Genomic DNA, 13673 nt, shown 5'->3' on the forward strand with positions numbered 1-13673 from the left:
GGATAAGAAGAGATAAATCAATACCAGCTTAAGGCATTTGGTTACATGAAATGTCTCTGTGAAGGAAGAAGAGCTAAGATCTCTCCCCAAAGGACAAGGTCTGCATGTACGGAGCTTGTGACTTGGCCAAAGATCTCCTGATTATTCTGATTATTTCTCCAGCTCTAGGGGGAGACCTGATCTTTTCAGCTGACCTTGGCTGTCAGGGTCAGAGCCTGCACATACCTCTGCCACACGTGCCGTGGCAGCAGGGACTTTGTGCTTTGGTGATAAATAGAGCTTCTGCCAAGTCCCATCCAGCAGGAGGGTGACCCTCTCACCCCAATTGGTGATCCCTCCAAGGCTTATGATACCAAGGCCGAGAAGACATATAAGGATTTTTTTTTTTCTTCTTATTTTTAAAGAGTCAGCAACCCCCTTTCGGGAGATGTATCTGTGGCCTTATTAACAGCACATCGTTTCAGCTTGGCAGCTCTCCGTGCTTGTGTACATAGCCCCATTGTCTCAGTAATGAAAATATATCACATTCTAAGCCATCAGAGAATGGTCTAAGGGGTTTCTGAAAGGCAGGTCTGCTCACTGAGGCTGTTTGAGGAAGCCACAGGAATTTTCAAGAAGCAAGGTGTTAGACATGGTTAGATAAGTGGGCTGGGTCAGAAAGCTCTTCCTGAGCTTTCTTCACACAGGCAAAAGGAAAACGGAGCTGGGACTGCTGGGGAAGGTGGGTGGAGAAGGTCAGGAAGATTGCCTGCTTTTTCTCTGCAGCCCTAAATCCTGCTTGACTTCAAGCTCTAGCCAGCTCCTCCCCCTCCCCCTCTTTATGCTCTCTCTTGGGAGCATGCAGGAAAAGTTCACATTTAAATTTTGTGAAAAAGCAGTACGGTGTACTGTATTAACTACCAATGTCACCACTTGTTTGCATTACCTTGGGGCTTATGAGCTCATGGGCCATGATCCTGCTGCACTAGGCACTGCATGGACAGAATAAAGCAACAATTTGCTGTCAGAAAGAGCTTATGATTTAAACACAAGACAAGTTAAAACAGATGGATATAGACAGGCAAGAAGAATAGGGTGACAACAATGAGAAAACTAGTGTTGTAGGCTCTAGGGCAAAAGAAATGCCTCCAAAACCCTTGGCAACCATTAGGCGGTTAAAAAGCAAAGGAGTCCTTAAATACCCCATCCTCTGAAAGGGAGACTGGGAGCCTGCTCTTAGTCTCATTGTCCTCAGTTTGCCTTTTTTTTCCCTCAAGGATCCCTCAGTCCTTCTTATTCAAATGAGTATTTCTGAATATTAATCATTTTACACAGAAAAAACAAATATCACAAGCCAGTAGATTGTAGAAGAAAAATAGTTGGGAAAAGAAATTCTCATTTCATATACTAGAAAAATGCATGAATAGGAAACTTATATGACTTACCTAGAATGCATATTATGGAGTTAAGGTGATAATCTATATGCTTTTCTTCCTGACAAAGTGCTCTGTAACTTACCTGATAAATTACCCGGAGGTTTCTGTCTTCCTTTATTCTATTAGCTGTGTATTAAATTACTTGTTTCCTGTTTGGAATACAATACACTAAGTGTCTGTCACTAATGGGTTCACTGTTATGCTTACCCGCAGTGAAATTAAAGTGTACTTTAAAAAAAGGATCTAGGAGATTTTTCATAGCATTTTTATGCTATTTTATTCTATCAACAAGAACACCAAAATCTTAATATAGGTCTGAGTCCAATTCTACCTTGCAAACTGAAATTTTGGCTTAGTCTTTGTTCAGTTTCTAGGTGCAGATTTCCGGCAATGCTCAGCATGCACAGTTCCCAGTCATTTATTTGTGTTGTTCAGAATCACTGAAAAAAAACACCAGTTGTGAGTGGGTAATGAAAGGTGTAAAATATTGGTTTGGTCATTTTGCTGCATAGGTGGGGGTTAGGTGTTCTTTTGTGAGTCATCTCTAAACTTACACCACTAGCAGTAATTCATGGCACCGATCTATGTAAATAACGTTGGCACCTGCTGTCGGTGGCACCAGTGACCTGTAGTGACAACAGCAGTTATTGCCTGTCAGGTGGGAAAGCACTGCACAGCCGACTCTCAGGTTTATTAGGAATTCTTCTCCCTCCTACAAAAAAAAATAAATCTTAGAAGAATGTGTCCTTGACTGTGGCATGTGAATGCTGTTGCTGAATTCAGCGTGTTTTCTCATGCCTTTGGAAAAGCAGCAGTGCCTGGCAGAGCTTTCACAGCCCATTAGGACTGGTTTCCAGAGGTGTATCTCGAGATATCCAGTCTGGCCTCTGGCATTGCGGAGGGGCTGGCTGAGAAGCAAATCGCTTGCAATTCACAAATATTCTCACAAAACTTTATTTGGGCTTTTAATTCACGCAATATTTTACCAAATATATGACACAGATATTTCACAGTTCAGATTCATTACATTGTCATGGCTTAACTATGATTAGCTTAGTATATTAAAATAATGACTCGGTTCTGGTTAATAATATCTTCTCTTGATCTTATTATAGTCTATAAAAATATCAACATCCTTAACAAGCTCAGAATAGCTGTTTATAAGACAGTCACAATTCCTGGACTATTTCTAAATGTATTTTGTGGCTCAAATCTATGTTAAAAAATATGCATCAGTATGCATCAGCTTGAAATCAGACTAAATTTAGAAAGTATTTGCTGTCTCTTCAATATCTCTGAAAAAAATACATCTGTTGAGCTAAGGACTGTCTACATATGCCTCTCAGAAATATCAGGTATTTAATGTCTGTGACATTTCTTCTCCCAAAGCAAAGTAAATAGAAGTGGTTCATATACTCAATGACTTCTTCAGCTGAAAATCTGTGCTCCGGTGCATACAAACAAAGGGTGAGGAGACATTTCTGATTCACATTGTAAGAGAGATCTGCAAAATGCCTGGGCAACTGTGATGCCAACAAGTATGTTAATGTGGTATTAGAAAGTATCAGACTGAGGCCAGACTGCCTGTCTGCCTCTAGTCTCCTAGACAAGCATCAAGGAGATGTATGGGATGGTACATATATTACAGTTTTGCAGAACTAGGGTGGGTTTGGCCAGAGCATGTCTGGACTTACATTTGGGATCAGCTAAAAAGTCTAAAAACTTAAGAATATGAACTTTGACTGCGTTTATGAAATCCTGCAAAAACAGGAGTTGTGGGCTTTGCAGTCATAGTGCCACAGCTGGTACCACTGCCATGCCATCACATCAATGGAAACGCCCTTCTGTTTAGAGGCCAGGCTGAGGGCTGAGAACAGCCTTCTGCATTCAGATCTTCTCCCAGCTGCTGCAGGCGCTGTGGTCAGGGTTGGCCCCACTGTCAGGGCCAGTAGAGGCCCTACAGCACTGTAGGCCTGCTGCCTACACAAAGTCACGGTGCCTGTACAGGGGCTGCCAAACACACCAACTGACCTCGAAATCTCAGCTCGCAAAGGTTTACCAACCCTCAGTATCAGCCATGAGATGAAGATTGACAGACGATTCCTCCCTCCATCCCAACGTAGTTCCTACTGTTTGAAGGCCTAATCCGAGCAAGCCATGAGCTAGTTACTGCAGCCGTGGTCCAGCCATTCCTCTGCATTGGAAATAAAACCTGTCAGGAATGAAGCATTAGTCTTGGCAGTGTTAATCCTTGCTTATTCTGATTTTTAATTCAGATCAGCCAGAAGCCCAGAATTCCCAGGGATCCTTTTAGGTGAGATAAGATGTGATTCAGAAACCTGGGAGAGGGGTTGAAGCAGAACGAGGAGGGTACTTCAAACTTTGCTGTCTTCTGGTGCACGTCTGTGGGGCTCTTTTAGTAAAAGGAGAAGGATGGCAAATTAGTTCGATTTGTTTTGAAATGCCATTGGTTTAGCTGTTTCCAATAGACTTAAAACTGCTCGGTAGGTTCCGTTTCATTGCATCTATACCTGTACAAATGAACCTTACCCCTGACTGTGCTTCAAAGGCAGGCAGCTTCCAAGATCTATCTTCATCTTGGTTCTGTGTCTAGAGGATGTAGATCTTAGAGAAACATGTGCTTGCTCTCTGCTGTAATTATTTTTATTTGCCATAGGGAACCTGCAGTTCCTTCTTTTCTGAATGGTCCCTCAGCCTTTTAGTTTCATTAATGCTTCCCTCCAAAAGCAATTAATGATGACAGTGTGTGCCCTAGTTCTGATAATTTGTGTTCTCTGGCAAGCTGTGTATGAGGAGGACAGGATTGCAATCTGATTTATGATGACCTTACGATTTTTATTTTAAATAAGAAACCAGAGACTGAAACAACACAGTCATCCATCTGCACCCTTCCCCCCACAGTTGTTCTATAAGGTATATTTCTCATTTTTATCATGTTTAGCTTTTAATATCTAAGAGGCTATTCTACCAATTAATGGACTTCTCAGTCTCAGATTTTGCCTAAATTTCAGTTGTGGTTTTTCTGTCTGCGTTAGCCAACAATGATATCATTCCATCGATGATCACAACAAGCTGGATAGCTATTGGTTGGCCTTCTTACTCAAAAGCAGTGACGATTTTTAAAAAGATGAGCTGCTTCTTTTTTTAAAAAAAGCTAAAAAGCAGTGCAATTGGATTTCTTTTTTTACAGTGAGTTTTCTCCTGCTAAGTAACTGGCTCTTCTTTTACTTGTGGGTGTTCCCCTGATCTGTACACATTCACTGTTTTGTGACTTGTAGTGGCTGCAATCAGATGTAAAGTTGATCAGTAAAGAAAAACACCATAACAGATTCTTCAACAGGGGCTGCTCTTTTTTTTGGCTTGATGCAGGGCTACGTGATACCTCATCAGCTTTCAGTCCAGTCATTATTTATAACGGTACCGTCCTCTAACCATTTGAAAGTCCTGGCTGAGCAGGCTAAGCATTGTGAATGCTAATGATGAAACCTCATTTTTATTAACTGTAAATCATACTTTTAGTTATTTATCTCCCCTTTGATGCTTTTACTGGCTATACTCACTAGAGTTAATTTTCTTATAATGAGGCTTCAGTGTGTTTCTCTGTCAGGTCCTGTTTATGTGCTATACACACTGGCTTACCCACATCTGTATTTTTTGTCGTTTGAGCTGTCTTTATAGCTGCGCAGCTAGCTGTGAAGTGCACCATTGCAAAGGTCCAGACATCTGATACCCCAAAAAAGGACAATCCAGCAGCTGTGACAGCTTTCCTGTTGCATTGCTCTGTGGCAATTCTGTGATTCCTTTTGCAACATTCTGGCTGGCATGTTTGCAACTCTAACCATGAAAAGGGTGAAGGGCAGCTCTGTAAGACGGTCTGACCCATATATCACTGAAGATTCAATATTGCAATGCTGGAGGGACAGACTATGATCTATGCCTAATGATTATATGCTTAATGGCATGCTTAGTGGATGATGTCCAAAATGCTGAGCAGGAAGTGGCTCCAACAAGACTGCTTCAGGAAGACTGAATAAATCATCCAGAAGGGTGAACCCAGAGAAACATATAATGAAATTGCATTCTTAGGGCCCAGGCACCCTCCTGTCTGACATTTTGCTCCTTCCTAAGGATATTGGTAAGAACACGATTTATTGGTCACATTTCCCCCACTGTTGCTCTCAGCTCCTGCAGCCGCATCGGAGTTAACACTAACACTTCTCCATTTCTGTGACTTCACTGCTAGAACAGCCCACAATAGTGGACTGCAGTCTATTAATTCCTGACTTTTTCACTTTGTCGTAAGTTTCTTCTGTTCATTTTTAGCTATAGCAAAAGCTTAAATCTCATGCTATTAAGATTTTGGTTTTAAGCAAACTTCTTTTTAGGGTGGAGTCTTTCCGGCTTTGGTTAGTAGAACAAGATGACATTTATCCTTAGTCACTCTGTTTTAACCATTGCAATTTTGCAAGATAGGGCTGTCTCTTAACCCGTGGTTACTGATGCAATCTTGATACTTGGATGCTGATTTTAGACCAGGGGAATCTTTTGTAATATTGTAGCTTAAGTAGTGTGTCGTTTTATATGACTGGAGATATATCAGTGGGTCGAGGTTAAGTTACACGTCAGCCAGACAGGCATTTTTACACGCAGAGCTGAAATTCCCCAGCTGTGTTCGTGTTGCTGTATCTTCTCCTGATAATCTGATTCTTCCAAAAGGATTCACCACGGGAGAGACCAGGCTGCTTGCAGTCACCACTTCACCCCATGCAGTTTACAAACGCTCTTTCTCAGGCTCACAAGGAAGAGCATGAGCTGTACTTTATTGGGATTCCTGAGATAAATAAGTGGCCAGGAAAGTGGCCATAGAAACTGGGGAAGGAAGCATAAACTAAACAAACTGATCAGGGCTGCTAACCCAGTTCTACCTCCGGAAACTACAAATGAAAAAGTTGTTAAAATCCCTTCAAATAGTCCATATTTTTTGTTTGTTTGTAGTTAGATGCAATAAGAGGGTTCTGATCTTCTAGTAACTGGTTTTATCTGAAAGTCATTTCTTTCAGTGTGACTGAAAACATTATAGGGTTCAAATTTTCACAGCAAGGTGCTCTGGCTGGGACTGAGCTCTGTATGTGGTATCCAAATGAGAAGCAGCCTGCTTTTCAGGGGGGTTGTAAGTCCCTGCAAAGTAAAACACTTCCAGAAATGAGTCACTTTTAGCTAGATTCCTGAATATGAGGCTGGGCCCCAGTGTTAGGCCGCCAAATTCAATCCTGACAGAACGAGGCTGGATCGCAAAAACAAGGAACTTAATTTTTAGATAGATTTTCCAAGTCAACAAGTCAGTGCCCCCTACTGTCCAAGTGCTCTTACTAATATGTAGGAATTACATCAAAATGTCCTCTAACCACTATTCTTCTACTTAATTTCTGTCCTCTGTCTTCTTACAGTCCCTTTTAAAAAAATCTGTAGCTACATTTTCAAAGTGGATGCTGCTTTTATATCCAGGAAGAGACTTGAGCCCTTCTTAGTTTGCTCTAACCTATCTAATTGGGATTCATATCTACCTAACAGATTCATATCTGTTTGTGTTGAAAGCCTTTTATAATTAAAATAGCTGCTGTGAGACAGGGCTGTAAAATTCTATAGCACAGACAAAGCTGCTATGTTGACATTCAAGTTCTGAATATTAATTAAAGTGCCAGGAATTGCTTTTAAAAAGCTTCTGCTTCTTCAACAGGACCTCAGAACGGCTGTGGTGGCTATTTGACATACTCAGCTTATAGCTTTGGCTCTCCAGTCTCCAACGTGAGCAGAAGATACGAGAAAAATCTGGACTGTGTGTGGATCATAACTGCACCTGTAAACAAGCTGATCAACCTCACCTTCACCTCGTTTGTGCTCGAAGCACAGTCCGCTCAGACTTGCCGATATGATTATGTCAACGTAAGATAGCTGTGTGTTTTAACAAGAAACTGTCAGTGAGATACGATCCACTATCCTCTCCATGAGGCTAAAACTTAATTAATAGAAAATGGCCTTATGAAGAAATTCAATTGCTTAATATAATTACAGGTTTTTGGTAGGTTAGATTACAATGCCAGATGACATCCTGCTTTTTTTGAAAACCAATAAGAATTTTAATATTATTATGGGTACAAGCTTCTGTTCTTAGACTACCTATATAAATGAGTATTTATTTCACAGAATAGAAACAGAACAAAAGTAAGCGCTTTGAAAGTAATCATGAATATTTATTATGATACCAAATTGCTTGAAAAAACTTTAATTTCTAAAATTTTGAATAAATAAGTCTTGATGCTAAACACATGTGAAAGCTACTTTCCTGGAGATGAGTATGTAAAACATTGGCTAGATGGTAGAATGCTGCTAAACAAGATCCTCCAAAGCGTGTTATAGATCCTGTTGAGCATTAGAAATGTTCAATAACATGAGGAATGAATTCTACATTTTGGTGAATAAAAACAGCCTTTCTCATTGAAAAGTGCTTTGAGATTCCATCTAAGAAAGAACACAGAACCCCAAATTAAAACAGAATAAAATTTTGATGGATTTGCTAAGACAGGACCAGAATGTTCCATAATGAGATTTGCACTATCCAACAGAATGAGTTAATATGGCAGTGAATAATTGTAGTCATCAAGAACATCCTGTTAAAGCACAGGAGCACCTAATGTGCTTTCAAGTAAGAGAAACTGCAATGTCAAGAGGGGTCAGAAAATTTTATTTCTATTTATTTGTGGGTTTTGTGCCTAAAGTATTAGTACGTTATATGCTTTTCTTATTTCAGCTTTATGATGGAGATAATGAAAATGCCAATTTAGTTGGCACATTCTGTGGATCTACAGTGCCAGCTCCTTTTCTTTCTACCAGTAATTCCTTGACTGTGAAATTTGTCACAGACAGTTCTGTGGAAAGGGAGGGTTTCAATGCTACCTACATCACAGTGGATCGTAAGTATACACATATATGTATATATATATTGTTGTGACTCTTTTGTGGAAATATATATTTAAATAATAAATCATTAACATTTTCTTCAGATACAGCACCCAGGGAAGGGCAAAGACAGTCCATAGTATAGTGCTACAGAACATCTATAAGCAAACTAAAAGCAGCACTGCTGGACCTCTGTGCAATTCTCTTTGGTCTTGGCTGGTTGTGGGGTGCCTGCCAGTCTGGAGAGCAAAACAGGAAAGCTCTATCATGGACTGTTAATAAATACACTGATATTACAGTGAAAACGCATTTATTTTAATTTTATGACATACATTGACACAGTATTTAGAATGTGTTCTACTTACTTTTTTTTTCTTCTAGAGAGTCATAGGTATATATAATACATACAAATTATATACATACATTGTATATATACAAAAGGATATTGTCCAGTGTAGTTTTGTTTAATAAATAAACATTCTTCCCCAGTTGGAAAGGTTTTCAGTCTATGACACATTTATTACTATTTTAAACAGGACCGTGTGGAGGAACATATAATGCGACTTCTACCTCCCTGTCCGCAATGTCTCCTCACTTCCCCGGTGAATATCCACCATTTACCTTCTGTACGTGGGTCATTGATGCCCCTCCACAGCAGCAAGTCAGAGTGGTGGTAGAGGCCTTCCACCTCCATTCCAGCCAGGACTGCTCTCAGAACTACCTAGAGCTCCAGGACTCCCCAGCGGTATGAAATTTACAGCTGATACCATGCCCCATTCACATTCAGCTCCCCTCACTCTTTGGAAAGAGGGGAAGAACTCCCCTCTTTAGATTAGTAATAGGTTAGTTGGTGATTCTGTGTGAAGAGTATGAGCAAAGCATTAAGCACTATGCCCCACTTGAGGTGTGTCAGCTGGTACAGTGACTTCATGGAAGCACACTTACACACACATTGAGTATAACCTAGTAAGTATTACACAATTTTTCACAGTTGCACCAAGTAGTAGAGCTGCCAGACTTAACACCCAGAAAGCATTGCCCAACAACAAGCTTTCATAAACTAATTAAACTTCGTCCCATCCAAGAACCATAATAAAATGAGTATTCATGCCAAGAAGAGTGTTTGTAGAAAGCACTAGGAAAAAAAACATGACACGCACACAAAAACCACAACTGTTTATGTCCCTTGTATTACATTATTCTGAACCTCCTTTCATTGTTTCTTACTTTGTCATGAAGATACCTATTACATTTGATTTGCTTCACACCATAATAAAACATAAAAGGTTGAGACATTAATAAATGATTTCCATGGTAGTTTTAAAATGTGATTGCATATCTGGTATAGAAAGTGCTAAAAGATCTGTTCACCTAAAATTTTGTAAGTAGAAAACCAAGTTGTACCCCTATGTAGAAGTAATTTGTGATATGTATTGAATTCCAGCACAGCCAAGGATCAGCCCATAGATTCTGCGGCACTGACACTTTTCCAGTCCCTGAATTTTATTCTCATGATCGCACTGCCATTGTGACTTTCAAGTCAGATGAATATAGGATTAATAATGGAGTCAGATTTACCTATCAAGCTACAGGTAAGCTTGAAGAATTGTTGAAAAAATCTACCTACCATTCTCTTTGTTGATTCCATACAGAGAAAAGCAATACAAAGGTCTGCAAGGCTTACATATATTTGTCTTTCTTTCTCTAGGTTGCAGCAGAGAGTATAACCAGCCATTTGGTTACCTGAAGAGCCCTGGGTGGCCTGGTCGTCACCCCAATAATATGGATTGTTCTATTGTTCTGAGAGCTCCCCAGAATCACACCATTTCTCTCTTTTTCCATGCTTTCAGTTTGGAGGACAGCATCCAGTGTTCACATGACTTCCTAGAGGTATTAAGCCAGTATATCTATTTTGTGGGCCTAAATCAAATTCTGCTGAAGTCAAAGGACATTACTAGTCTTGGATCAAGTATGATCTGAACTGACATTAGGAATATACTATATTGCTACAGTTTTATGGTGAAAAATACTGAGGTACTATAGTAAGAGGTTAAACAACACACACTATATTAAGTCTAAAACCAATAAATAAATACTTTTGCTGTTAGCCAACTCATCTTTACCTAGCTCATGCTGATGTTACCCAGTTACAGAGCAAACTGGGGTAGTTTTCATCTAATATTAACACCTGTGCATGAATGGAAAGCCTTAAGTCTGAGTACTTTTATTCCAGCAGCAGATTCCATCTCCTTGTTATTTTTCTTAAAAAGAAAAAAAAAAAAAAAGGAGAGAGGTAATACAAATGTATGCTACTTGCAAAGGTACCTTGTGTCAATAAAAAGCGTATCATCCTGCACAATACTTACTCTGTCCTTTCATGCTTGTTGAAGGTTTCCCTATTCAATAGTCAGATTACAAAAATCAGATATCTGTGGCAGAATCCCCGTTTAGTTCTCCTTTAATACCCTCTTTACTGTCTCAAGAAATGGATCTAAACTCCACCATTATTGGAGCTCAAAAAAAGCATCATCTTAATTCTGAGCTACATAATATGAACTGTGTCTTTATGTGACCAGGGAAAAGAATAGTCTGCAGGGTAAAGTATTAATCTTTTCATCTGAAATATTAACATTTCAGATGAAAATTAAAACATGGACTTGAATTTCAAAAGCACATTTTAGCTACTAGCCAAGTAATTTTTATTATTCAGGAGATATACCACACTATAAAATTTAGCTACCAGTTGCTGATGATACTTGTTCTGTGCAGTTGCTTACAAAGCTCAGACAGGCTGGCTAATAGTCTCTTTTTCTTTCCATGCAAGGATATAGAGTAGGAAAAATAAAAGTATTTAAATGACAATTATGCAAGTCTATACATATTTTGTGCTGTGCTTGCATCACTGTATAATTGTAGTTGTGTATAATTGGTATAGGGATTTAATGTTGACAATGTTTTTTTGCCCCTTGAAGGTCAGAAATGGGAGCGATGTGCAATCACCACTGCTTGGCAGGTTCTGTGGAAACATTGTACCCAGTCCCATCTTCCCCAAAAATCATGTTGTCTACCTTCGTTTCAAGAGTGATATTTCAGTGGCACATGATGGATATGAAATCACTTGGACCTCATCATCAAGTGGTAAGGCTGTAATAACAAAGTAATTCCATTAAGCAGTTGTACACAGAAGGAAAACATAGAACGATGGAATCCAGCCAGCTCAGGTGGGGCCTTGACTTACCAACATCTAAGGCTTTTCCAAGCACACATAGCCGACCCTGATTTCTCTAATTAGCAACCTCAGAGGATATGGTCCACTTAAGCTGGAGATCTACATCTTTCACTAAGAGGTCAGAAAATACAAGGAACATCTATCCTGGGACCACAGAGTAGTTAGTAGTGGTGGTAGTGACTCAATCTACTTTATTAGTAGTTCATTTGTGATAGGCTGTAGGATCTAGGCACTGCTAAGCCTGAAGAGGACTGACGCTTGCCTCAGGAAAATAACATATCTATAATGCTGTGTAGTGACTGGGTGATAGACCTAGTCATGAACAGCATATGAAATGGGAATGAATAGCTGGATGACATAGTTTGCCCTTGACACTAACTTACTGGAGTGAGCTTAAGACCATCGGCAAAGCACTGCAGAGTAACCTTACAGTATGTCTGATGCCCATTCCGTATTCTTCTCAGGCTGCTGAAGCTAGAGCCTCAGTTTTGTCTCGTTGCAATAATGTTGTTATCCAAACGCACTGTTCCAGTTCGCAGTGTCTCTCTGTATTTCAGTGCTGCTACTAATACTGTACTACATTGTGTAGTATCTTGTAAAACTAAGTCTTCTAAGCTAATTAACTGCGTCCATTTCCAGGATGTGGAGGAACATTATACGGCAGCACTGGCACGTTTGCTAGTCCCAGCTACCCTGCGACTTACCAGAACAACACTGACTGTGAGTGGGCCATTACTGCGCCCAAGGGACGAATTGTCACAGTGAACTTTGATTTCATCAGCATCGATGACCCAGGGGATTGCAGTAACAACTATCTGATCCTTTACAATGGGCCAGATGCCAGCTATCCCCCCGCTGGGCCATACTGTGGGATGGTATGTATTCCCTACTGTCTGTGACCCTGTAACTGGTTAAAATTAATCTTTACTGTGTCATAATTAAGATTGTTTCCCTAATTTTGACATGAATTCCATACAAACTAGTGGAAGTGAAAGCGTAAGGCTTCTGTGGCATTTTAGCTTTTCAATACAGACCTTACAGTGACATCTAGTGGGTGGTATCATCAAGCCTTTTCTTCTCTGAATTTAGTTGCTGTGTTTGTGATTTAAATATTTTTAACACCCTATGGAAGAAATGCAACAGCAATATCTAGCACAGACCTGAGGTCCCTTCCACTCTGTGATTGGATTAGTACCTCAGCTTTAACATTATGATTGTCTTTTTCTCAGAATCTTGCTGTCAGGTAAAGCTTTTCGTTCTTCTTGTCTTTAATTTTAGGATACAAACATTGCTCCATTCACTGCTACATCTCATCAAGTCTATATAAAATTTCATGCCGAATATGTGACTTTACCATCAGGATTCCAGTTGAGTTGGAGGAGCTAGAACGTCACATAAGAAATACTTTACTGTTCTTTGCTATACTGAGGACACTTTAGATCATAAAATATGTTTGAAATCCAGTTATGATAATTGCAACTGAAGTAAGGCCTTTTAAAGATTACTGTAAGTACAGCCGTTATGAATTTTCAAGTTCTGTCAGAAAAATGTAATCTTTCATTGTACTGAGAATAAATTATCTACCTAACTGTGAAAATGAGTTTTTGCCAGTTTTTAATCATATTTTTATGTTCTTCTATACCATTTCAAACGCTTTTGTAAACGTGCAAAAAGTTTTACAGTTAAGGCTATAAAAAGTTAATTAGCCAGGAAGCCAGGATAAAGCTTAAACACAAAATATTCAATGTGAAATTGTTAAGAGGAGCTAAGATATGAAGTTGTCTTTAATTAGTTCTGCAGAGTTATGTGTTTTTGTCCCAAGCATCTTTATAAATCATAGAATCGTATAACCATTTAGGTTGGAAAAGACCTTCAAGATCATCAAGTCCAACTGCGCTAGTTAAATGTTAGCTACTTTTATTTGAACTAGAATAAAATCAGACATTGCTAAAATACGGCCCCTGTCCTACAGCCATTTACACAGATGACTTTGTTGAAGAACCTTCTCTTGTACTGCACATTGGGTGGAAGAACCTGACTGAATAAAGTAC

General features: G+C 39.5%; 1 protein-coding gene across 1 annotated transcript in view; it reads left to right on the top strand.

The window, feature by feature from the left end:
- Positions 1-13219, top strand: part of CUBN (cubilin) — a 143942-nt gene extending 130723 nt beyond the window's left edge. The window contains exons 61-68 of the mRNA XM_040547129.1: positions 7174-7379; positions 8245-8407; positions 8930-9138; positions 9838-9985; positions 10102-10283; positions 11366-11531; positions 12262-12497; positions 12901-13219. Coding sequence (XP_040403063.1) covers positions 7174-7379; positions 8245-8407; positions 8930-9138; positions 9838-9985; positions 10102-10283; positions 11366-11531; positions 12262-12497; positions 12901-13008 — 1418 coding nt within the window. The 3' untranslated portion in view covers positions 13009-13219. The remainder of the gene's footprint in view (positions 1-7173; positions 7380-8244; positions 8408-8929; positions 9139-9837; positions 9986-10101; positions 10284-11365; positions 11532-12261; positions 12498-12900) is intronic.
- Positions 13220-13673: the final 454 nt, after the last annotated feature.

The sequence above is a fragment of the Cygnus olor genome, chromosome 2 (genome assembly GCF_009769625.2).
Source record: "Cygnus olor isolate bCygOlo1 chromosome 2, bCygOlo1.pri.v2, whole genome shotgun sequence".
Classification (NCBI taxonomy): Eukaryota; Metazoa; Chordata; class Aves; order Anseriformes; family Anatidae; genus Cygnus; species Cygnus olor.